A 26,860-nucleotide genomic window follows, 5' to 3' on the forward strand; every position below is an offset into this window, starting at 1 on the left:
TTACCTCCATTCTATGCAACTGTATCTCATTGGGAGAGGGGATGGGATTTGATATACTGTCTTTATGTGGTTTTGTTTATTGATTCTTGATATACTGCTTTTGCTAACCAGTAGGACAAAGTGGTGTACAAAGTAAAATCAACGAAAACACAGAAAAACACAAACCATCACATGTGCAAGCACACACAAAACACAGTGAAGGTGACAAAAATAAGTCTCTGATATAAAAAAAATGTACAGATTTATTAAAACATCCTGGACTCGACACAAGCTGTGTTTCAGCCAAAGCTGGCCTGCCTCAGGAGTCTCTTATGGATGTATAAACTTGCAAGCTAGTCAACTGTCTTCCAAAGAAAATAAATGCTTTTCGCCCTCTAGTCTTAAGCAGACCTTGAATTCACAATTTAGATCTTTGGAAAAAGGTGATGCCTCAAAAGAGCACAAATTCTGAACCCAAACAAACTGTGCATCGCGTTTTTCCAAAGATCTATATTGTGACTTCAAGGTCTGCTTAAGATTAGAGAGCAAAAAGCATGTCCATATGTTCTTTGGAAGGCAGTAGACGTGGAGGGGCATAATCGAACACGAACGCCCATCTCCATGGGCATCTATCTCTGAGAACGGGTACGTGAAGGGGCGGGACAGACCGTATTTTCGAAAAAATGGGCGTCCATCTTTTTTTTCGATAATACGGTTTGTGCCGGGCAAATGCATCGGATTTGTGCGGATTTGAGCTGGGCGGTATCGCTTTTCAGCGATAATGGAAACCCAAGGCGCCCAGCTCAAAAACGAACAAATTCAAGGCATTTGGTCGTGGGAGGGGCCAGGATTTGTAGTGCACTGGTCCCCCTCACGTGCCAGGACACCAACCGGGCACCCTAGGGGCACTTGTAACAATTACAAAAAACAATTAAAATACCTCCCAAGTCCATAGCTCCCTTCCCTTGGGTGCTGAGCCTCCCAAATCCCCCCAAAACCCACTGCCCACAACTCTACACCATCACCATAGCACTTATGGCTGAAGGGGGGCACCTACATGTGGGTACAGTGGGTTTTGGGGGCGGTTTGGAGTGCTCCCATTTACCAGCACAAGTGTAACAGGTGGGGGGGGGGATGGGACTGGGTCCACCTGGCTGAAGTCCACTGCACCCACTAACAACTGCTCCAGGGACCTGCATAGTGCTGTGATGGAGCTGGATATGGCACTTGAGGCTGGCATACAGGCTGGAAAAAAAAGTTGTTAAAGTTGTTTTTTTGGGGTGGGAGGGGGTTAGTGACCAGTGGGGGAGTCAGGGGTGGTCATCCCCGATTCCCTCCGGTGGTCATCTGGTAATTTAGGGCACTTTTTTGGGACTTGTTCGTGATAAAAAAGGGTCCAAAAAAGTGACCCAAATTCGCGTTAAAAACGCCTTTCTTTTTTCGATTATCGGCCGAGGGTGCCCATCTCTCCTTGGCCAATAAACATGCCCCAGTCCCGCCTTCATCACGCCCCCGTCAACTTTGCCCGTTTCCACGACAGATTGCAGTTGAAGACACCCAAAATCGGCTTTCAATTATACCGATTTGGGCGCCCACGGGAGAAAGACGCCCATCTCCCTATTTGGGTTGAAATATGGGCGTCTTTTTCTTTCGAAAATAAGCTGGTTAGTTTTCCAGTTTTATACATCCACAAGAGACTTACAAAGTAAAATGCTATAATATATAAAAAGCCAGAAAGGAACACCAATAAAAATAGAATTGAGCTAGTCATTCAGGATATAATAATGGGAGATGGTGTTCCAGGTTAGTTGACCGATAACCAGAAAACTCTAATGTGGAGTGCCAGAGGCAAGTTCAAAGAAAAAAGTTTTCAGTGCAATTTTGAACTTTTTGAAGGAAGCCTCAGAGCGGAGGCTGGGGGGGGGGGGGGGGGGGGGGGGAGAGAAGAGAATGCCACATAGAGGGTGCCAAAAAGAAAAAGACAATCAGAACAGTTAACATTTTATATACAGGTACTTATTTTGTACCTGGGGCAATGCCAACTTTCCCAGAATCATAAGGAGCTGCAGTGGGAATTGAACCCAGTACCCCTGGTTCTCAGACTGCTGAACTAACCATTAGGCTACTCATCCACTTATATATAGTCAATGGGTCCCCTATCGCAATATAAATATATTTTATGACTTCCACAAACAGGGACTCAGATAGTTCTAACTACATAGCAAACTGAAACTGGCAGAGGAGTATGCAGTAGGTAGGAGCATTGCTCGCCGATTCCTTCTGTTGATTGGAGGACAAGGGACAGGTATTAGAGAGTACAGACAGACCTCTGTGGGCAATGATGACTCTGGTTTCCCCCCTTCCTAACTCTTTGTTCTGCCAGCAGGTGACCTACCGGGGAAAAATCTGCCTTGGGAGCTATTTAAGAGGGCCCCTCCTACACATATAAGTTATAGGCACATGGTTATGCATTAATCCTACCCTAGGGATCTCCTCTAAATAAATCCACTTGTTTCTAGAAGTCTGGTAGGGGTGAAAGTCTTTGGAGCAGAGGGAAAGAAAGCAATCTGAAGTGCTCAGAGTGATATCTCAGCCTCACCTTTCTGGAAGGACACTCTAAGAGGAAGCAGTTCAATTTACTAGCTCTGATCTCTAAGAGGAAATGCATGAGGGACTGGAGAGGAGGTGTAGCCTAATAGAGAAGTGGAATGGAAACCAAGGAAGCCTGGCTTAAAGCCTATTATGGCTCCCTGGGATCTTAGGCAGGTCACTTAATCCTCCATTGTCTCGGGTGAAAGCTTAGATTGGAAGCCATCAGGAGACAGGAAAATACCTACTGTACTTGAATGTAACTCATCTTGAGCTCCAGCTAAAAAAAAAAAGAAAGGCATAATCTAAATCCCAAATCCCTTCCCTTATGGCACCAAATACCTAGTCCTTGCAATAAGGCTTAAATTATAATGCAGATAGGGAAAAGTGAAAACATGATATTCAAGTTATGTACCCTAGACACAGGCTTTCATATAAATTTTCTTACCAAAATAGCCTCCACTAAGCCTTTTAATGTGTGCACAGCACAGCAGTCAAAGACCCTTTTTGAAATGGGAATCTTCTCTATTCAGTGCATATGAGGAAAAAAATCTTTATTGACTAAGGTCTATAGCAAGAAGTGTATGGAGGTCAGGTCAAAGACAAAGAACTGAAGATGAGGAAGAAAAGGAAGAGAAGAAAGAGTTCCAGCTGTTTTTGGAGATACAGAACAGACTGAGTGATATGGGAAATGGGCACAGAGAAAGAAAGCTAGAAGAAAAACATAACACCAAGACTAAACCCTTGGTAAGAATCTGTGAGTTGAGGGTAATTACTGAGGATATGAGAGAGAGAGAGAGAGAGAGAGAGAGAGAGAGAGAGAGAGAGAGAGAGAGAGAGAGAGAGAGAGAGAGGTGAATAAGTCTTGAATCATCTTAGGAGATGGAGTCAAACCAGGGAAATTTGGAATCAGGATATAATAAGTTTCACTCTTTGATAATGTTTGAATTTATGTTTCCAATCCGTAAATGATGTGTAGTGGATATCTAATGTCTTAGAAGAGCTGTGTGAAAAGACTTCCTTGTCCTTCTCTCACAGCTACTATCACCACTACCACATTCGTCCACTCTTATGCAAACAAGCTGGAGAAGACAGCCCAAGAATGATGAAAATGGAGTGAGGTATTTTAATTATCCCACACTTTTGAGGATTACAGACATGTGGAGGGGCATTTTCGAAACAACATCCTGCTCATAAGGTCCAAAAGAACATCCATCTCACAGCCATTTTTGAACATAAATACTTCAGGGTTTCCGAACATCCAAAATTAACAGCCATTTTACAAACTGAAACATCCAAATTATTAACACCGAAATTCCAGGGACAGCAAAAGCAACTAGCCCATAGTACTTCAAACCCTAGAACCAAAGATTACCAGTTAACGGTGTTATGGTACATTGCATAGTATTTAATATAATAGGTTTTAACATTTAGCAGTGGCATATCTCAACAGCCTCAAGGGTCAAACGCATTTAAGGCTTCCATATACTTTATTAAATCATTTCTCTCTATTTCATTCAGCAGCCCGATTATTTCACGCCATATCCAGAAAAAGACATTGTATTCACAGACTGCAAACTACAATTCATAGACGCTGTTGCGTAAAACCAAGATGGTAAACCTATCCTTTATGACACCTGGTAACCTTATATCGAAGCAATGAAACAAAGCAAATTCTGGCATCTTTTACAGTAATAATACTGTACTTTTGGAGCTCACCTAAGCAACTTCATTGGTGGAGCTGAATAAGGTCATCTTATTCCATCTCTCTGTTGACAAAAGCTGACAACATTGGGGTAAAAATATAAAGGCAGATTCTGTACACCCAGAGGCATATTTTCAAAGCACTTTGGGAGGCTAAGTTCCATAGGTTTCTATGGAACTTTGGGAGGCTAAGTGCTTTGAAAATGAGCTTGCCACTGTATTCAGTTGTGTTTATCAGTGGTTTTCAGCCAGTGTTGTGGTAAAACATAACCACATGTGCTTGCTGTCTGAGGAGTTCGGAGAACCATGTACTTGACATTCTTGTCGTCTTCTCCAGTCATCCCTTGCCCCCAGCTCTGGCTGGAATATGGATTCCTGCACAATCTCATCCTCTCCTGCTAGTTGTGATTACTGGGCAGAGACAATGACTTTTTTTTCTGTGCTATGTTCAAGCAGTTTTTGATTGTACAGTTTGTGATGTAAAACATTAATAAACAAATTTCAACACAAAAGGGGGACCTACAGAGTAGATGTGGGGGATTTAGAGGTGAAAAATAGAGGCTACGAGCCCTGGATGGAGACGGATTGAGATAGAGGGGGGTGAGAGTATGGGTGAAACAGGATTAGCCAGCTGCACCATAATAAGGGCAGCTCGTCCCCCAGTGATGGTCTCCTATGCAGTATCACACGGGGTGAACATCATCTGTCAGGTACGTCAGGACAGAAAAAAAGGTAAAGAACCACTGCTTTATATTGATTAAGATATCACATTATATATGTTAATTCAACTAATATGATCCTACTTCATATGAGATCATTTGTGACAGTCTCACACATGGCTGCTCAGTCGGGTTCAGGCAAATTGTAGGGGAATAACTTCAATAAGTTCAACAGTAATGATTTGGGAGCCCTTTTTTCTAAGGTGCGCCGAAAAATGGGCTGCGTTAGTGTAGGCGCATGTTTTGGGTGCACGCAGATCCATTTTTCAGCAAGCCTGTAAAAAAGGCCTTTTTTAAATTTTTGCAGAAAATGGACGTCTGGCAAAATAAACCATTGGCACACATCCATTTTGGGTCTGAGACCTTACCACCAGCCATTGACTTAGCGGTAAGGTCTCACATGTTAACCGCGCGGTAATCGTCTACACGCATAGAAATGACAACTACCTCCCAGTTTCTGCCGAGTGCCAAAAAACTAAAATTCTTTTCCGGCGGGCGTAGCAGACGCGCATCAAAAATGAAATTATTGCAAGGGCCAAGTGGTAGCCAGGTGGTAACTCAAAATTGACACACGTTGGGCACACGTAGGCTCCTGCACGGCTAAGTGAAAGGGCCCTTTAGTAAAATGTTATTTAAGTGTATTACCACCAGCTGAGTTTTTCCTTTATAAAAACTGCCCAGTACGAAGAATATGGTTTTCTTTTAAGCTGTGGCTGAGAAGGCACTGAGCATCAGCAGTAGCAACCAGGGCTGCTCTATACCAATGCCTCCAGCTGAACAGGAACAAGCAGAACATCGTGACTGTGTTTTGCAGACGTTCACTCATGCCAGTAGCAAGACAAGGGTTTTTATGTCGTTTATACTCTGCATATGAGTTAAAGTGCAAACAAGGTGCTGGTCTCAGAACAAGAGGTCACTGGGTTTCACAAGAATGACTGGAATGAGTCAGCAGAGAGGCCACAGGATGGGACAGTTCCTGTGACTAACTTCACACGTTAGATATTATACAAGAGGATAGCAAATCTGTTTGAGAGGATGATTTTTTTAGCTATTAAAAAGCAGGAGTGGGAGGAAGGGAAGAAGCCATTCTTTTTGAGGGAAAAAAAAAACAACATTCCTAAAGATTACTTCACACAGTCAAAGTACTGTGTCTGCCAACATCTCTTATAAACAACTGTTACATTTTAAGTAGTTAATTGTTACTGTCTACCAGAACAGTCATTGTGATTCTTGCCAAACATTGCAGGTGAAATACTGTAGCAGCCACCACATGAACTGAAGGGAGGGAAGGGGCCAGGAGAGGGATGAAAGGGGAAATCCAAGAAATAATTATGAATAGGCTGGGAATGGATTTCAGCACTTGCAGTGTGAGGTGAAAGTTGCACAAGAAACTCAACTGCAGCAAGTCGGAGAAGGTACCACCAAGTTCAACAAGAGCTGCTCACTGGATGTCCCCAGTTGTCCTTATCTCCAGGACAAATTAAATTCTTCTGATGTATATGGGATAAGTAAGGGGGGAGGGATGCATATTAAAAGACCAGATTAGGTTCATGGTAAGGGTCCTTCTGGACTCGGTGTGTAACAACCTCCTTTTTAATGGGAAACCTAATCACTTCCCAGCTTGTTTTGATAGTATTGCCAGACCTGAGATGTTTTATTTGAATGTGCCCTGGATTTTCTCTTGAGGTGTCTATGTGCTATTAAAAAGAAAAAAAAAAAGCAGCTCTGAATGCTCAACTTCTCACTGCTGTCATCCAGTAATGCTGCAGGTGTCTTTTGCACAAATTTAAGAATAGAAACACCTGGCCCTCTTTCAAGGACTTCCTCCAAAACAATGCTACTAAATCATATAAGAAACACACATACCCCACCCTCGTCACAATACCATCTGTTTAAATCACTCTACAAACATAGTAACATAGTAGATGATGGCAGAAAAAGACCTACACGGTCCATCCAGTCTGCCCAACAAGATAAACTCATATGTGCTACTTTTTGTGTATACCTTACCTTGATTTGTATCTGCCATTTTCAGGGCACAGACTGTAGAAGTCTTGCCCAGCACTAGCCCCGCCTCCCCCCACCGGCTCTGCCACCCAATATCGGCTAAGCTTCTGAGGATCCATATATAAACAGAAGGCACTACAGTAAGGATGCTGGTAGTGAGCACAGCAGGTGAGGGAAATGAGGTGAGAACAAAAGCACAGCTGGAAGGGGAAGGGGAAAGGAAGGATGTCAGGGGAAAAGAGCCAGAGAAGAGAAAGGGAATAGGGAAGAATACAAGAATTTTTTGTTGAACGTTTTATCTATTTCAGCAAATACACTGAAATGAAGGTTAGTCTTGTTATTGGACTAACTTAGTATTATCTACTGAATTTTGATGGCAAGATATGGCAGTAGTTTGCCAGGCTTTTCTTCCGTGCAGGTAATGCCACTGTTGTTGCCATTGTCACAGAAATCAATTAGCATCAAAGATCTAAGCTTTCTATGGAAACTCAAAACACCAAGACTTTTGACTTTCATACTTCAAACACATCATGCGAAGAGAAAGATCATTAAAGAATCCCGGCACATATATTTATGCGCAGAGGCCCAAATGCGTAATTTTTGAAACACCCATAAAATGACTATTTCCCCTCCTATAACTACACCCCTTTTCAAGCAGGATGTCTGTCAAGTTTGAAAATCAATACAAAAGAGAAAGACATGCAATGCGATGGATCAATATAGTAGTATGGTATTTTAGCTGTTATTTATATATGATTTTACTTTTTAAACATAAATTTTATATATGATTCAGGGCTTTTTTTGAGGGGGTACTGAGTACCGGCACCTTTTCCATTGGCTGCTAAAATTGACCCATGGTCCCCAAGGTTTAATGAAAGAGCTCAGGCTCTACACACCAATTCTGCCTTGTCATAGGTTCTGTGACTGGTTGCAGGGGGCCTGGCTATTATGGGGAGGGTCCCTCAGTGATTACCCCCACCCCTGAAGGGTGGCCTAGCATTTGAGTAATGGCACATTTTTCACTAGAAAAAGTGCACTGCATAAATTTTATTCTAATTGTTATAGAGAGAGAGAGAGAGAGAAAGAGAGAGAGAGAAATTATATAGCATCACCCTCCTCAAGTATATTTGGCACTTGATTTGTTTGTTGCATATGTCAGGATAGTGAAAATAGTATCTAAAAAATTATATCACTCTGTGATTTTGAACCAATGTGGTTTACATTTGGGAAGAAAATTTGATATACCATGCATCATTGGTAAGGGTTTTATCATGGGAGATTGTTCTATTATTCATTATTGTTATTCTGCTCTTATACCAAATTTATGGTTGTAATTTTAATATGTTTTTATATGTTCGTTATAACAGATGTATATTATATCAACCCCTGATGCAGCCTGATGGTGAAACATGTCGAGTCATTTGATGTAAGTATAAGGAAAGTCTGATGCATGAATAAAGGATTTTTAATTTAAAAACACAGAGCTTATTTGTTTTTTTCTTCTTTTTAGTGCACATTTATATATTTTTCTATACTGTTGGTGCACCAGCTACTTTTGTTTTCGGCCAGTAGAGGTTGAAAAGCAGGGCCTAAGGGCAAAACATACAGTTATTCAATGGGAGAGCTGGCCCTCATTGAATAGAACAGAAAGAAAATTGTCATGTTTAGGACAGAACTTTAGTAAACTATAAATCCATTCTCTCTCCTGTATGAATAGAGTCAGAGCTTTGAATCCTTACCAGTTTGTTACAGAGCAGATGTGGTTGTTGGAGAGAGCCATGGCATACCTGCAGACCAAAGGGGAAAAAAAAAACAATTAGCCTTTGCTTAAGAAATGAGTTTACCCCTTCTGATAGCAGACTGCCTGCTCCCCTTCCTTCCTCAGCTGAATTTGGCCACTGATCCCTGGATTCTATATAGCACACTTACAGATCCATGCTGAAATTCAAGCATATTCTGTAAGAATGCAGGTAACTTAATTGGCTTAACAAGCCAATCAATGTTAACAGCACTTAACAGGCAATAATAAGCACTAATTGGCAATAATTAGAATTACGCGCACAACTCAGTAAGCGTATTCTGTAACAGACTGCATCTAAATTTTAATGTGTGCAGGTAAAAAGGGGCATGGTTATAGGTGGGGAAATGGGCATTTCATGGGCGTTTCAAAATGTATGCGCATAAATCTAAGTGCTGAGATTTAGGCCACATTTTTATTGGTATAAATGGAGGCATGCAATTTTATGTGCTAGGATATCAATTAAGCGTATTCTATATACCACACCTAAATTTAGGTGCCACATATAGAATACGCTTAGGCAGAAATGTTTTCTGTGTGGATTTTCTAGGCCCCTTGTATAGAATCTGGTCATGAATGGATCATTTTAAATGCCACCCCTAGCCTGCCCCACACCATGCCCCATTGTAAAAGGGATAAACTGCCAGTTAAGGGGTCCTTTCACTAAGGTACGCAGAAAAGTGGCCTGCGCTGGTGTAGACGCGTGTATTAGATGCATGCAGTTTCATTTTTCAACGCACCTGCAAAAAAGGCCTTTTTTTGGTTGAAAATGGATGTGCGGCAAAATAAAAATTTGGCGCACATCCATTTTGGGCCTGAGACCTTACTGCCAACCATTGACCTAGTGGTATGGTCTCACACATTAATTGGGTGGTAATGGTCTACCCGCATAGAATACAGATTACTGCCCAGTTAGCACCACACGCCAGAAAATAAAATATATTTTCTGGTGTACCTAGTGGACACACGTTGAAAATGAAATTACCACCCAGGCCACATGGTAGCTGGGTGGTAGTTCAAAACTGATGTGCGCGGGATGCACATATGCACCTGTGCAGCTTAGTAAAAGGGCCCCTCACTGATTAAAATGGCCAAAGTTATTATCCATATTAGTGCCACAAGTCAAAAAAAATCTTATAGTAACATAGTAAATGATGGCAGATAAAGACCTGTATGGTCCATCCAGTCTGCCCAACAAGATAAACTCATTTTACATGGTATGTGATACTTTATATGTATACCCGAGTTTGATTTGTCCTTGCCTTTCTCAGGGCACAGACCATAGAAGTCTGCCCAGTACTGTTCTTGTACTAAGTTCTGAAGCTAACATCGAAGCCCCTTAAATTTACACTCCAGCCCATCTCTATCCACTCAGTCATGATCAGGACATAGACTGTAGAAGTCTGCCCAGCTCCCGTTTTGTTTCCAATTACCGGCGTCGCCACCCAATCTCCGCTAAGATTCCACGGAACCATTCCTTCTAAAAAGGATTCCTTTGTGTTTATCCCACACATGTTTGAATTCCATTACCGTTTACATCTCCACCACCTCCCGCGGGAGGGCATTCCACATATCCACCACCCTCGCCATGAAAAAATACTTGCTGACATTAGTCCTGAGTCTGCCCCTTCAACCTCAATTCAAGTCCTCTAGTCCTACCACCTTCTCGTCTCCGGAAAAGGTTTGTTTGCGGATTAATACCTTTCAAATATTTGAACGTCTGTATCATATCACCCCTGTTTCTCCTTTCCTCCAAGGTATACATGTTCAGGTCAGCAAGTCTCTCCTCGTATGGTTTGCAACGCAAATCTTACTTATGCATCGCCACCAACTGCATAAGTGCTTTTAAATATTAACTTGCTTGTATCTCCAAATTGGGACTACATATTTCTGGTACCTACTCCTCCCTTGACTTTGCAATACTACCACTTCTGTGCCAACAGGACGTCACAATGTACCTTCCTCTGCAGTAGCAGTGGCAAGAGGAACATTCTGGGTTCTGCTCCAGATGAGTGCCAGTCACACTAACGAAGGGGTGGTCTATTCGAGAAGTAGCCCAATAGCAGTAGATTTTCAAGAACTGGAGGGAAGTAATAAAACCAGACTCTAGGTCCAGCAGAGAGGAAAACTGTAGTGTGTTGGGTTTCCTGCTATGGGCCCAACAGGACCTTAGATGGCAATTCTAAAATCAATGCCAAGATTTAGGCACCCCAATGCCATACGCTTAGCACCAATTCTACAATGGCTTCTTCATGCCAGTGCCAAGATTCCATTATAGAATACTAGCTTAAGTCAGCATTGGCGCACCTAAAGTTAGATGTCAACAGCTATGCCAAGTCAATAGGAGGATGTGGTAACAGTGGTTAGCGTATCTGGGTTTTAAAAAGGTTTGGACAAGCTCCTGGAAGAAAAGTCCACAGTCTGCTATTGAGACAGACATGGGGAAGCAACTGTTATTAAGATGGACATGAGGGAAGCCAATGCTTTCCCAGGGATTGGTAGCATGGAATGTTGCTGCTAATTGGGTTTCTGCCAGGTACTTGTGACCTGGCCTGGCCACTGTTTGAAAACAGGATACTGGGCTAGATGGACCATTGGTCTGACACCTAGAACCAGTGGCGTTCCCAGGGGGGCTGGTACCCGGGGCGGATCGCCGATTCACCCCGCCGCCCGGGTGCAGTGCCCCCCCCCCCCCGATGCAGCGCGGACCCCCCCCCCCCCGGCGAAAGGACACCCCCACGAAGGAACCCTCCTGTCGGGTGCACGCCGCCGGGGGGGGGGGGGGGGTGACGCACGCGCCTGTCCTCCTATGTTCCATGCTTCTTCTCTGCTCCAGAACAGATCGAATTATTCTAAGTGCACCACTTTGCATTTGTCCACATTAAATTTCATCTGCCATTTGGATGCCCAGTCTTCAGTTTCCTAAGGTCTTCCTGCAATTTTTCACAATCTGCATGTGTTTTGACATGCGATGTGTCCTTCACATCTTCTACCCAAGTGGCTAAGGAGGAGCTGAGAGAAGGAAAAGACCAAGAGTAGGGCCTGCTCTCATACACAGAGTGTAGAAAGTCTGAAATTCAGCTGAATCCCAAACACAAGGTGCCTTAAGGACAAAAAAGGAGGGCTCATTGAGGAGATCACATCCTCTCAAGGAGAAGTAAAGAAACAGAAGCTATAACCAGCTCCACTTCCAAGTCTGGAACCCAGAAACAGTGTAAGTACATGCTGACAGCCTATGTGACAGTTGGTGGGACCCAAGGCCTAGTTGTATCCCTAGTTCAGACAACAGGAGAGAAGATGAGGAGGAGTAAATAGCATTAAGTCCTACAGAGGAGAGAGGGGACTTTTCTGAGTTTTGAAAGATGGTAGCCAGTGAGGAATGTGAGAGAAGACTGAATGACTGGATACAAAGCATATCCCATGCCCTAAAAGCTGACCACACTTAAGAGTAACGACTGGGGCTGCTAAAAGTCCTGAAAGTGAAAAGGTGCTTATAAAGCAGCAAAGAAGGTTCAAACCCAATCCACCAGGGAAGGAGTGCAGCCAAGAGATGCAGAAGAATAGAGGAGAGAGAACACCTCAATGGATGTCAAGGACTGTAAATACTTTGAACACGTTTCATATCTTTTGTTATCACTTCACTTTGTTTTATGGACTGGATGCTTTATTTTTTTTAATTTGTTGTTTTTATAACTCTGTTATTATATATTGTTGTGCACGTGGGAGAGACTTTTATTCCAGCCTCCCTCTCTTCTGTGTGTTTTGTGTGCTTGTGCAGATTATACAGCTGGATGTGAGGGGACCCTTATACTTGTTCTGTATGCTTTGGGAGAGGATTTCAGAAGGGACTTTAATTTTATAGCCACACACACTAAAAATAATGTTTGTATCTGCCCTGGGGTCACCATCAATCTCACTGTAGAGGGGATGCAACTGTACCACTATTAAACATGTTCTGTATATCACACTACAAGATGTATACACACAAACTCATTCTCCTCCTTGTGCTCTGTGCCTTTCACCTAGCAATGCACACAGACACTTTCCTCCCTCAGCCCACCCTTAAAAAAAAACCTGTGTTCTACCCTTTCCCTGGCTCTACGAATAAACTATATGTAAAGAATATCTCATCTGTAGAATGGATATGTGAGGTCTTAAAAGCTCTCACACAGAAAAAGCAGAAGTAGAAAAAAGTGTAAAAAAAAAAAAAAAGAAGTAGGGATAGACCAAATGTGTTTCCAAACAGTAGGTTTATAAAAAAAAACAGATTCTAAAAAGAGACTCAGAATCTGTTTTTTAATAAAACTACTGTTTGAAAACACATTACGCCAAGCCCCCTCCCTGCCCGTCTTCAAGTCTTTGCTTAAAGCCCACCTCTTCAATGCTGCGTTCGGCACCTAACCCTTACCGTTCAGTGAATCCAGACTGCCCCAATTTGACTGCCCCTATCGAACCGACCGTTCACTTGTCTATTAGATTGTAAGCTCTTTGAGCAGGGACTGTCTCTCTTTGTTAAATTGTACAGCGCTGCGTAACCCTAGTAGCGCTCTAGAAATGTTAAGTAGTAGTAGTAGTAGTTTATCCCTACTTTTTTCTTTTTTTTACACTTAAAAGCTCTCATGCACTTCCTATATGGATAATGCTGATTTCTATACACAGAATCTAGCTGCAATATAACATTAAAAAGGCATTTTTCATCTAATTTCATGAGCATATAGGGATGCCTTTCTGTGGGAGAGATAGTGAATTGTTTTTATCATCAGTAAAACCTCATAAATAGGAATATTTTCCACATTATCTGATTTCCTGTCTGTTAATCTCTAGTAGCTTGGTGGTAGGGAACAATGCCAGATGCTGCTTACTGATATCGCTGCTAATGTACACTAGAATAAGCATATGATTGAAAAAAAAAATAGTCTTGCGGCATTTCTGACTAATATGACTAACTCCTGTGTGTTTTGTCCTACAGCTGGATACTGTATCTTGCTTAGCATGTGTAGCTCTTCTCTAATTAAATAGCTTATCGCAAGGCTTCATTTAACCCCCGGCACAGCATTTCCTCAGGCAATGACAGAGCTGCCAAGGGGGCCCAAATTTTGAGGGAGATTTTAGGACACACCCCCAGCCATGTGCAAATTCACTTGGTCCCAGCCCTAAACCTAAACACTGCTCCTCCTGTCTTAACCCCCTAACACACCTAAATTCTGCAGCCATGGCAACAAGCCTCCTCCCCCCCCTACACACACACACAGGCAGCATGAGACAGATTAATAAAATGTCATCTCCTGCTGCCCTGGGACCAGTCTTGTGATAAGAGCTGTGAGATTTTGCAGCTCCTATTGCAAGGCTGGTTCCATGGCAGCTGGAGATGATGTCTTATTAATGCATCTCCTGCAGCCGATGCAGGGGAAGGCTGCTGAGCAGAAGTTCTTGGCTCCCCAGTGGAAGTGCAGGAGAAGACCTGCGAAAGTGGGAATCTCCTGTTGAATGTGGGAGCCTTGGCAGGTCTGCAATGAGAGAGGGAGAGAGCAACAGGTTGTTAGTTTCCTGCTTCCAGAGCCTATGAAAATCAGTCAGGCTTGGGTAGTTTTCTTCTCAGTTCTTTCCTTTTCAGTTCTGGGAGATTCTTGGAAACTTTGAAACATGGGCTGAAAATATTTAAACTGAATTCCTGGTTCATTATGATCGGGTACCAGTTGATTTCAGGTCACCAAAGACCTAGTATGCCAGCCATGGTTTTATAGTAGAAGAGCAACTTGGTGGTTAGAGCAATGGGCTAGAATCTAGGCAAGCCAGGGTTCAAATCCCACCAATGTTTCTTGTGACCTTTGGCAAGTCACTTAGGGCCCTGTTTACTAAGCCGCACTGTAGGCGCGCTAACATTTTGGTGCACACTAAAAATTAGCGTATGCTAACAATAGAGACACCCATTATATCCCTATGGGTGTCTCTAGCATTAGTGTGTGCTAAAACGTTTGCGCGCCTATAGCACAGCTTAGTAAACAGGGCCTTAAATCCTCCATTGCTCCAGTGCAAAATTAGATTGTAACTCCACATGGACATGGGAAGCATTTACTGTATTTGAATGCAGTTTGTCTTGAGCTACTACTGAAAAGATATGAGCTAAACTCAAATAAATACTTTTAATATTACAATAGTTCTGGTTTCCATAACAAAAGAGCTAGTTATCCCTAACAGAACTGAGACTAAAGCAGGTCTCAGCCAGCCTGTTCCCATGACCTTGAGTCATCCCATAATCTTACAGACTGTCCTTCTGCCCTCCAGAAAGGGTGTTATATAGCTATATGCTAGGAGGAAACCTTTTGGTTTGAGGTCTTGGATATAACTAGGCCCGTGTTAAATATGTTGGGGTCCAAGGCATAAATTTGGAAGGAAGCCACCAAATTTCACCAGCAGGTTGTCACTCCTCCAGATTTCAGTAAGCATTGGGCCCACTATATCTGTTTTCTTTTAAATCCTTTAATTTATATTTTTATTTTATATATTTATTTTACAAAGATTTACTAAACCACCAATCAAACTACAAGTCTACCTAGACAGTTTACAGTCTAAGGGGATAATATTCAGCCCATTGCAGTCAGCAGTTTTGGTATTTCAACACCGGCCGGCACTGAATATGCAGGTATTAGTCGACTGGCTCTACTTATCTGCAGTTACCTGATTAGAGGACTGAATATTGATGGTAACTGAGTAACCCCCAGTTCCACCAGTATATGATATGATATTCAGCAGTATAACTCAGATAATGGAGCTGTTCCTACCCAGATAAGTCCAGTGGAATATAAACCCTTGAATTTAGAAAACTTCAAAATCTCATTTGTTCATATCTATATTAATAATTCTCACCTCAAACATTCTGAAGCTCACTCTGTGGCAGGGAAACCCTGGAGCCCTGCACTTAGGCTGTCACCACTCACCACTCACTGTCACTCATGCACCACTCACTCTCACTGATAGACCCACCCACAGCCACGCCCCTTCCGCACATAATTTGCTACCTCAACGTTCTAATGAAGCTGCAACTTCTGGTTTGTGAGGTGCCAGAGATTGGAAATTAGCCCCATTACTGTTTGCCCCGCTCTCGCGTCAAACGTGATGATGTCGAGGGCGGAACTATGACACTTCACCAATCGTATCGCTCCGCCCTCGTCATCACATTTGACGTGAGGGCGGGGCATACATCCATCTACTATGCGAGGACAAACGGAGGGAGTAAGCCAGGCAGGCTGTAGGTCACAGGCAGCGAGGGAGCCAGCCAGCCACTCTCTACGTCGTGGGGCAGGTTGCCCACGACCACCCTGAAGCACGGAGAGTAAGTCCAGCAACAAGGGGAGGGGGATGGGAACGAAAGCGCCTTGCTAGCGCCCATTTCATTGGCCTCAGAAACGTGCCTTTCTTACTAGTTGTTTAATAACAATGAAAAACAACTACTCAGCTCCTCTTTGTTGCATTTTTTAAAATTCAAATTATGGCTCACAATAAATGTGTAGAACAAGCTGCAAGAGCTTTTCAAATTTATGTTGAAAACATATTTCTGTTTATTCATTCATTATTTATTTACATTTATAGACTACGTGACCACATCTGCTTTATTTGGTGTACATAAATTAATTTCCACATTAAAACAATTTAATACTAAACTAAAAATCACGACTAAAATCACCATTCAGTAAATCCCACCTCTATCTTACAACCCCCATCCCGACACACATAAACAGCACATTCAAAAAGAGCAGTTTTCAGGCCCTTCTTAAATCTACTCAAATCCTGGTCACTGAAAAACTCAGCAGGAAGACCAGTTCACTATAAAGAGGCCTGAAGAAAAAATTTTTCCTGGTGCCAAGCATGAACTGCATACCTGGTATCTGCAACAATCCTATTCTCTGTGAATGCAGAGATCCCTCTGGTACATAATGGCCTAATCTAGATGTTCATATAAGAAGGCATAAGACTGCAAAGACTTATCAGCAGCAGGACCTTATATTGGATAAGGATTTTTTTTTTTGGTAAATTATTTTTATTGAAAGTAGATTAGAAAAAAAGGAACAAATAAAACTGAGCTATTCTACAGACGATGTATACAGGCAGCTAATATAGGGGGGGTCGTTTACTAAAGATTAACTCGAGTTATCTGCAGCAGGGCCCATAGGAATAAGATGGACCCTGCTGCAGATAACTCAAACTAATCTTTAGTAAAAGACCCCCCCAACAAAGTCAGATGCTAGTTCAGTTTTTACTTTTATAAATATAATACCTACTCCCACCCCCAAATCTCATTATAATGCTTTACTTACAACTGAAATAATACCATGGATCAGTTGTCGCCTGGTTTGGTGGAGTTCCTTACACCAGAACCAGGACAAAGAAAAGAGCACAGGACAGTATAGTAAAGCAGTTTCCAGAATTAACTGCCAGGTGTTGTGATGATAATATGGCTTGCCTAGGCTCTGCTAGTTCCAACTTCTGAAGCTTTGCCTACAGCTTTTCTCTTTATGCTATGTTCCAGTAGAAGTCTGCTTCCAAGCCTTATAGTCTTGTGAGGTAAAGCTTTGCCTACAGCTTCCACCTTTGCTTGCTGTGCTGGGCTGTTTAGTCTTATGCCTTGGGAGCATTGGCTCAGGTTTGGCTTCTTCACCTTGCTTGCCTTGGGAGTGACAGCTCAGGCTTTGTTACTTTATTTTGTCTGCCTTGGAAGCATTTGGCTCAGGTACCTCAGTGACTGTTTGCTTGTCTTAGATGACATCCCTAGTCTTCTGTGAGTGGAGTGACCCGCTCTTGCCTCTACCTGTGGTGCAGGTCCTTTAAGATACTTTTTCTTTTTCCTTTGTTTTGCTTCTGCTCCACTCTGGTTTTGAGGGAGCTTGCCGCGGTTGTTCTGCAGCTTTACTAAGTTTACTGACAGAATGAACCCTTTTCTTAACCACCAGTGGTGCTACCTATGTCAGCTAAGCATTGTCTGTATGTCTCTGTCCAGCTAGAGTAGGCCCTTTGCCTAGTCTATTGTGTTCCATTGTATGCCATATGTTTGCATTGCTCTTAGTATTTAAATGTGCAGCTAGGCTGCTTATGTTTGATTTCCCTATACAGCTAGCCTGTTCTACTTTACCTTTACTGTATACCTTATGCAGAGAAGTAGCCTAGTGGTTAGTGGAGTGGACTTTGATCCTGGGGAACTGAGTTCAATTCCCACTGCAGCTCCTTGTGACTCTGGACAAGTCACTTAACCCTCCATTGCCCCTGGTACAAAATAAGTACCTGAATATATGTAAACCGCTTTGAATGTAGCTGCAAAAACCTCAGAAAGGCGGTATATCAAGTCCCACTTCCCTTTCTGCTAGTATTGAGATGCACAGCTAGGCTGCTTATGTTTGTTTTCCCTATACAGCTAGGCTGCTGTACTTTACCTTATTTTATGCGTTATGTTGCCTTGCTTCAGCTAGGTTAGACTATGTAGCTAGGCTGCCTGTTTTTCTTTCTGTGCTGCTTGGCTACCCTTTTAGCCTTGTGGTTTTTTTGCTACTAATAAAGCTGCCTCAGTTCATCCCCATTTGTAGTCCAGTCCCTTAGTTCTGAGGGGACTCGGTCTACACAGAGGTGGTTGGGTGATTCTCACGTGGTCACCTCTGGGCCAAGGGCTCACAAACGTCACAAGCTGGACCACATGATCTCTCTGCCCAAGTCCCTTTTTCAAGTTTTCCACTACATTTTGCATGCTTCTGAGGCATTCCCATCAGTACTGCATTACAGTAATCCACACATGGTATGATCAATGCCCTTGTCACAAATGTTAAGTTTTGATCTGAAAGATACAGCCAAAGCTGGCAAATAAATTGCAAAACTAAAAATGTCCTATGCATCAACCTCACTATATTATCCCTTACACATAAGCCTGGACCCAACCACGACAAAAATCCATACAAACCATTTCAGATTTATCACTTAGACACAACACAGGCCTACTTATCTGGAACAACTCCATTTTAGACACATTTAAATTTAACTGCATCACTCAGAAACAGTTTTGTATCATCTCCATGTTTTCCTGTATCAATGGCCCCATAGCTTCTGAGTGACTAACACTTGTACATCATCAGCACGCATAAAAATTCAAACCACCACCCATTACACATAGCTAAACAAGAGGAAGGTACAAGTTAAATAGATAGGGGGTGAGTTCCAACCCCTGAAATGCACCATGAGATAAGGCCAAGAGGTAGACAACTCACCAGCTATCTCTACCATCTTGCTTTCTGAATAAGAAGTAAACCACTGGAATACATTTCCACCTACGCCCAAATTTTCAAGGTACTTTAACAACCACCCATGATTCATGGTGTCGAGTGCTGCAGACACCTATAATAAAATAAAACCCCTCTTTGGTGGCCATAATCAAGTATACCATATATATCATCCATTAATGCAACCAACAATGTTTTGGCATTATGAAAAATGGTGAAACTCAGCCACAGAATCCAGCAAATACTGTGGTATGACCTTCTCAATAATTTTGCCCAAGGAAGATAGATTAGAGATGGGCCAGTAACTCTATACCTTACTAATATCTAATGCTGGACACTTCATAATCGAGGTCAAAAAGAAGATGAAAATAGACATTCCAGCAAAGAGACATTTATCACCTCGCAAATGCAGATTTCTACAACCTAACCACATTATCAAACTTACTATTCAAATGCTCTAGGATCAAAATCGCATGTAGTTAATTGCATGGCCATCAGGATCTTAAGCATATCCTCAGTAGTAACCAATGAAAGGATCCGTCCAACACAAACCCTCTTTAACTTTTTCTAAAACCTCACTATCATCCTTCCCTAAGAAGCATCTCCATCCATCCCAATCAGCTCATCAACCCCCTCAAACACTTTCACCAACCTGGCCAAGTTAGACTCGTAGAACTTTGCAAACTCCATATAACCAGTGCCAGATCCAGAATTACCCATTTAATGCAATATTAATGACTGAACCATGGGAAACAGCCTACTTGAGTTACTTAAATATGATCGAATTTGGCTTTCAAAGTTGATATTCTTCATCGCCCTCATCTTAGCTCTGAAGGCTCTGGGCAAATCATAGAGCAGCACTTGCCCTGACAAGCCTGGAGGTAGGAAATTCTCTAATAACCATAATTATGGTATAGATTTTTCCACAATGTTTTGTGTAGAACGTCCCAGCATAAACCTAGGGGCTGACATTCTACAGATTTGTCTGGCTAACTTCAGAAGTTAATCAGACAAACTTCAACTTCTGAATTTCCTGCCTCTCCAATCTGTTAATGTTTTTGTCCTGACAAAAGTTAAGGAGAAAAGCGATTTGATATACTGTCTTTCTGTGGTTACAGTCAAATTGGTACTTATTTTGAACCTGGGGCAATGGAAGTTTAAGTGGCTTGCCCAGAGTCACAGGGAGCTCACTGCACTTACCATTAGGCTACTCCTCCACCCCAAATTACAGAGAGCAAATGTGGAATTTGAATCTATGACCTTTTGGATTGATGCAGATGCCTGTGACATTTTATATTTTGTAGCAGGGATTGTCCTTACCTTGTGTATCTTAGATTAGTTATTTTGTCTTTTGGAATAATATTGTTGTGTGATACATTTCCATTCCTTTTGGGATTCAGGTCAATAGTCCTGGTTGCTTTTACATAAGTGCATAAGTGTTGCCATACTGGGACAGACTGAAGGTCCATCAAGCCCAGCATCCTGTTTCCAACAGTGGCCAATCACAAGTACCTGGCAAGATCCCAAAACAGTACAATACATTTTATGCTGCTTATCCCACAAATATACCTCACAAAAACTCAGTAGAACTCATACGTATGCAGTCAGCATAGCTTAGCATTATTTTTAATAGGGAAGTCTCATAGGTCGCGGGGGTTTAATTGCAGTCTCGTGTATACCCCTATTTCGTGACAATTGTAATCATCGACTTGCCCTACCACCTTCCTTGGTTTACAATTGTCGCGAAATAGGGGTATACACGAGACTCAAATTAAACCCCCGCGACCTATGAGACTTCCCTATTAAAAATAATGCTAAGCTATGCTGACTGCATACGTATGAGTTCTACTGAGTTTTTGTGAGGTATATGTACCAAGTTATAGTAGAACAAGTGCCATCGCTAGTTGACAGTATCCCAGAAATAAGTAGTGGATTTTCCCAAGTTCATTTTAATAATGGCTTATGGACATTTCTCTTAGGAAGCTATCCAAACCTTTTCTATTTCACTTCATTTTATGTTTCTATTGTATATTCTGCTATTTGGATTTTTATAGTACACTGCCTAGATGTTGACACTGGGCTCCTTTTACAAAGTGGCGCTACTGATTGCCGTGCGCAGAATGCAAAGTAGCCCAGGGGAACTGAATGGGTTTCTTCGCCATTGAGCATGCTGCTAATCAGTAGCACCACTTTGTAAAAGGAGACCACTGAAAGGCAGTACAACAAATATTACAAAATAAATGACTAAATAAATAAAAGCTCTAAATTATTTCCTTACAGTAACTCCCCCAGTGCCATGTGCCCATTCCAACTCTGATTCAGACCACACCATGCAAACTATACTTCTTTACTTCTTCAACCATCTTCACCCATCCACATTCTTACACCCACTGACCATCCTTGTTCTCCTTGACCACTTTGGTACCTTTGATCTAGTCTTTAATTTACAGCATTTAATGTTTTGCTCACCTAAAGCTTGAAGTGAATGACAAAGTCAATCACAATCACAAGTCTCGGCAGCCATTTTGAAAACCCGGCGGTGGCACTGCCGCCCGCAGCAAAAAAGAGCAAAAGGAGACAGGAGCGGCAGAGGACAGGAAAGAGTGGGATTCTTTCCTGCCCCCGCAGCCGCAGAGGCCACTACACCATCAGAGCGGCGGCCTTCAAGGATCAAGGTAGGTCTTCTTGGGAGGGTTGTAGTGTGTGGGAAGGGGGTTCTAGTATGTGGGAGGGGGATGACAGCGGTGTGGGTGGGGGTGCAGGCTTTGGCACAGTATAAGTCATGAAATTCCTAACACAGGCTCACACTCCCTGTGCAAATATACCGTGGAACTCCCACCCAGGCAGCGGCTAATCAAATGTTTCAAATGTTTAGAAAAAAAGCCTCAGAGTCGCTGCCCCGCCAGTCCACCTCAACGGACTATAAGGCAAGAGCTCGGCGTGCCATCATGTAGCTTCAAAAAAAACTCCACATATATATACTGTCTATCGTCAATACTGTTTGTAACCTGCTGTCTGCTTTGTGTGTCCACTGTAACATTTATCAATGTACTGTATCTTCTTAGTGAAACCGCTTAAAGCGACCCAAGTTGTATTCTAACTATTGAATGCAAATGTAACAGAGTTTATCAAGAAGTTGCCGCAAACTACTTAGCTCAATATTGCCACTAAAGTATCCATCATCCAACGGCACTTCTCACTTTATAATGTTAGGTGCCGTTGAATGATGAATACTTTAGCAACAATATTGAGCTAAGTAGTTTGGGGCAACTTCTCCTTGATAAACTCTGTTACATTTGCATTCAATGGTTAGAATACAACTTGGGTCGCTTTAAGAGGTTTCACTAAGAAGATACAGTATATTGATAAAAGTTACAGTGGACACACAAAGCAGATAGCAGATGGATGATTACAAACAGTATTGACGATAGACAGTATATATATGTGGAGTTGATTTTTTTTTTAAGCTACATGATGGCACGCCGAGCTCTTGCCTTATAGTCCGTTGAGGTGGACTGGCGGGGCGGCGACTCTGAGGCTTTTTTTCTAAACATTTGAAACATTTGATTAGCCGCTGCCTGGGTGGGAGTTCCACGGTATATTTACACAGGGAGTGTGAGCCTGTGTTAGGAATTTCATTATTAATTGAGCTTGAGTGCATTATTATTCATTAGAAGGACAGTATAAGTCATCACAAGTACAAAATATTGCCCATTTAGTTATGTTTAAGCAAATGAGAAATCTGCATGAAAGAAAATATTTTTTATTATTTTGACTTCTGAAAACCACTTGTCCCTGAAACATGCTCAAAACACAATAATCCATTTGTATAAAATACCAGAATAATCCATTTGTACAAAAGAGATGAGGTGAAGATGTGATATCATGTGCTCCAATGAAAGGAGAGTTTAATTTTACTTCCAATCTATATAACACCAGGCTTCCCAAGGCAGATTACAATAACAGTTAAGATGAACCCATCAGCAAACAGGATAATCCTCACTGAAATTTGGCCATATATTACTGTATTGTATGGAACAGAGTAGAAAAGGAACACAAAATACAGCCTTTATTAGCGCTGTTTCCACTAGCTGCAATAATTTTTAAGCAGAAGTGATAAGTAGTAGTAGTTTTAGTGATATTCAATTTTATTTCATGATATAAATATCTACATATGGGAAGCTTTCAAATAAATGAAAAAGCTGTCTGGTAAAAAAAACAAACAAACTTTTCTTCTTCTCCTTTTAAGGCACTGGGCTGAAAAAGGAGGGTGGGGTGAGAGAAGGGTGAGGAAGAAGAGAGAAAGGGAAAGGGAAATGGGACTTGATATACTGCCTTTCTGAGGTTTTTGCAACTGCAAATCCACAATTCCAGGAATAACATGTATAGAATGTTTGTATGTTTGGGAAGCTTGCCAGGTGCCCTTGGCCTGGATTGGCTGCTGTCATGGACAGAATGCTGGGCTCGATGGTCTTTTCCCAGTGTGGCATTACTTATGTACTTATGCACATTCAAAGTGGTTTACATATATTCAGGTACTTATTTTGTACCAGGGGCGATGGAGGGTTAAAGTGGCTTTCTGTTATAAGGAGCTGCAGTGGGAATTGAACTCAGTTCCCCAGGATCAAAGTCCACTGCACTAACCACTAGGTTACTCCTCCACTCCAGGAGATGCTGGACAGGGTGGGGGTGGGGGGGCAAAACTGATAGTTTACAGGGGACCACTAGAGACCCTAGCACCGGCCCTGTATATGATTGAGATCTATAAAATCCTGAGTGGTGTAGAACAAGTACAAGTGAATCAATATTTTACTCTTTCAAAACATACAAAGACTAGGGTACACTCAATAAAGTTACACGGAAATGCAATTAAAACAAATAAGGAGGAAACATTTTTTCACTCAATGAATAGTTAAGCTCTGGAACTCACTGCAAGAGGATGTGATAACAGCAGTTAACATATCTGGGTTTTAAAAAACGCTTGGACAACTTCCTGGAGGAAAAGTCCAGAGTCTGCTATTGAAACAGACATAGGGGAAGCCATGGCTTGTCCCAGGATTGGCAGCATGGAATGTTGCTACTATTTGGGTTTCTGTCAGGTACTTGTGACCTGGATTGGCCACTTTTGGAAGCAGGGTACTGGGTTAGATGGACCATTGGTCTGACCCAATATGGCTATTCTTATATTCTCTAATTTCTAACAAAAAAAAAAAACTCTACTCAGATGCTCAGCCAGTCAAGGAGTTCCTTAAAAGAACAGACCCCCCTCCCTCTGTCAAAAACACTGCAACTGAAAATGAAACAAGAGAGAAAGAAGTTGAGTCCTGCATCCCTTGTGAGGGTGTATCCAGGCCTGCTCTGCCCAGCCTCCCTCCTCATTACTACTCCATAACACTGTGACTGTAACTAAAGGAAGCAGGACAGCAGCAGGATAAGGACCAATGAAGCTGTCGTCATGGAGAGAGAAAAATGTCAAAAACACACCAACCCATCTCCTGATTTTTAAGCACCATGAGAAGAGGAGTGCAGAGGAACAACTACACAGCTGTTTACTACTGGTTCCTGAGGTGATGTAGAAACCTCATAAAATCTCTCTCTTTTTATTTTTGTATTTATTTCCATTTATAATGAACAAGCATATAAATGTGCACGAGGAATAGAGCCATGTACATAAGAAAAAAAACAAGAGAACATACTCTCATTTTTAAGGAAATAAACCTTAAAGTACATAGGCTCCCTATAAGTCAAAATCTATTTCTGCTCATCTGTGAATTACTCTGTGTACAGTACTTGCCACAGCTCCAGCTCTGATGCCTCGGGAATAGTTAGAAGCGCTGCCTGAAAAGATGCCTTGGGGTAGAGAGAATTCACCATTCTTCATGGGAAGAGCAAAGAGTCTCAGCCCCTTCCTATGTACACTTTCAGTGCTCTGGAGGTACAATCTGCTGATCAGAGTTTTAAAAAATAAGTATGCTCGCTTTTGAAGCTGTTAATAATGCTGAAGAAAAGATCAGTGCTTCTCGGGTAGCAGAGAGAAGCTGGCCTGGAGATCACATGTTGCAAAGAAAAATGCCCTCACACAGTCAGCACAGCACATTTCCTTTCTCTATCAACATATTTACTCTGAGGACGATGGCAGACGCAGTTCTGCAAGATCTCAAAAGAGAAAGAGAAGGGCACCCTTGGTTCCCCTCCGCCTTGAGGATTTCTTTCCCAAAGACCTTTGATCTCTTGCAAACTCTATTAAAACCCCTTTTCATTTTTGTATTGTGTTCAATAGTGTCAGCCAGTTCCAAGCAGACAGGGACATCGAGTCAAACCTGGGCTCTGAATCCCTTTTTCCCTCCATGTCTAAACATTTGGAGTCCTCCTCCTCTCTCTGTTGGCAAACACAGTACAAAATCCAGAATGCTCAGAGGAAAGACATTAAAGACCAGACCTGGCTCAGTTAAAAGGCATTTGTGTGTGATCCATCAAGTCCTCAACTGATTCAGTGTGAAATCTCATTTGTCTTCTATTTTATTCCTGGTCCTACCCAGTGCGTTGTTACTAGCAAAAAAGGTGCCAGTACGCAAATGCTAGGCCACCCTTCAGGGGTGGGGTGATCACTGAGGGACCCACCCCACAATAGCCAGGCCCTTTGCAACCAGTCACAGAATCTATGACAAGGCAGAATAGGTGTGAGCGCCTTCATTAAAACTTGGGGTCCTCGGGTAGGGTTACCATATGGCAGGGCCGGTCCTGGGGTCTCTGGCGCCCCCCTGCAGACTACAAGTTGGTGCCCCCCCTCCGGCACCATGCACCCCCACCCCCCCCCCCCCCCAGCATCTCCTTTCTCTCCTCCCACCCTGCCCCTGTCCAGCGAGTCTCCTTCGTCCCATCCCCCGCCGCCCTTGGTGCTTTAAATCTTTAATTTACCTCCTTTCCAGCAGCCACGTCATTTGAAAGCCTTGCCCCATCTCTAGCCTTCCCTCCCTTCGTGAGTTCATTCTGCAGTCCCGCCCTCGAGGAAATGATGTCAGAAGGCGGCGGGACTGCGGAACGAACTCACAAAGGGAGGGAAGGCTAGAGACGGGGCAGGGCTTTCAAATGATGCGGCTGCTGGAATGGAGGTAAATTAAAGATTTAAAGCACCAAGGGCGGCGCGGTATGGCGCCGCAGTGGTGCCCTTGAAGGCAGGTGCCCCCCTGCGGCGCTTACCCCGCTTACCGGGTTTGACCGGCCCTGCCATATGGCTCCAGAAAAAGGAGGACAGATTGAGCCAGACTGGGTTTCACTTCCATTGCTTTCAATGGAAGCAAAACCCGGACTGGATCAATGTGTCCTCCTTTTCCTGGAGCCATATGATAACCCTATCCATGGGTCAATTTTAGCAGACAATGGAAAAGGTGCCGGTACTCAGTAGCCGCAAGTCCCCCCCCCCCCCCCCCCCCCCCAAAAAGCCCTGGTCTGTACCAACTCAGCTTGGGACCTCTAGACCCAGCTCTGTTCTCCACACCATGGTAGAGCTTGAAACTGATGCTGTAGGCTGCAGAAAGAAATAACAAACCTTTTGCAACATTCTGCCAAGAAAAGGTTCAGGGTTAATGAAAGAGTATTAGGTGCCTGAGCCAGTGCTACTCAACCGAGTCATCGGGGCAAACACAGACATTCATATTTTCAGGATATCCACAATGAATATGCATGAGATAGGAGGTAGTGCATACAAATCTATCTCATGCATATTCGTTGTGGTATCCTAAAAACCCAACTGAATGGGTATGCCTGATTGGATTGTGAAGCACTAACCAAGGCAAACATACATA

General features: G+C 42.7%; 1 protein-coding gene across 2 annotated transcripts in view; it reads right to left on the minus strand.

The window, feature by feature from the left end:
- The window catches only part of LOC115470325 (transmembrane protein 150A-like), a 261,116-nt gene that overhangs the window by 212,372 nt on the left and 21,884 nt on the right, over positions 1-26,860 (minus strand). Inside the window, exon 2 of one of the 2 annotated variants that reach the window (XM_030203370.1) lies at positions 8,738-8,785. The exons of the other annotated variant lie outside the window; for it this stretch is intronic. Within the exon in view, the coding sequence (XP_030059230.1) occupies positions 8,738-8,785 (48 nt within the window). The remainder of the gene's footprint in view (positions 1-8,737; positions 8,786-26,860) is intronic. 2 annotated transcript variants of the gene reach the window in all.

This window comes from Microcaecilia unicolor, chromosome 5, assembly GCF_901765095.1.
Source record: "Microcaecilia unicolor chromosome 5, aMicUni1.1, whole genome shotgun sequence".
Taxonomy (NCBI): Eukaryota; Metazoa; Chordata; class Amphibia; order Gymnophiona; family Siphonopidae; genus Microcaecilia; species Microcaecilia unicolor.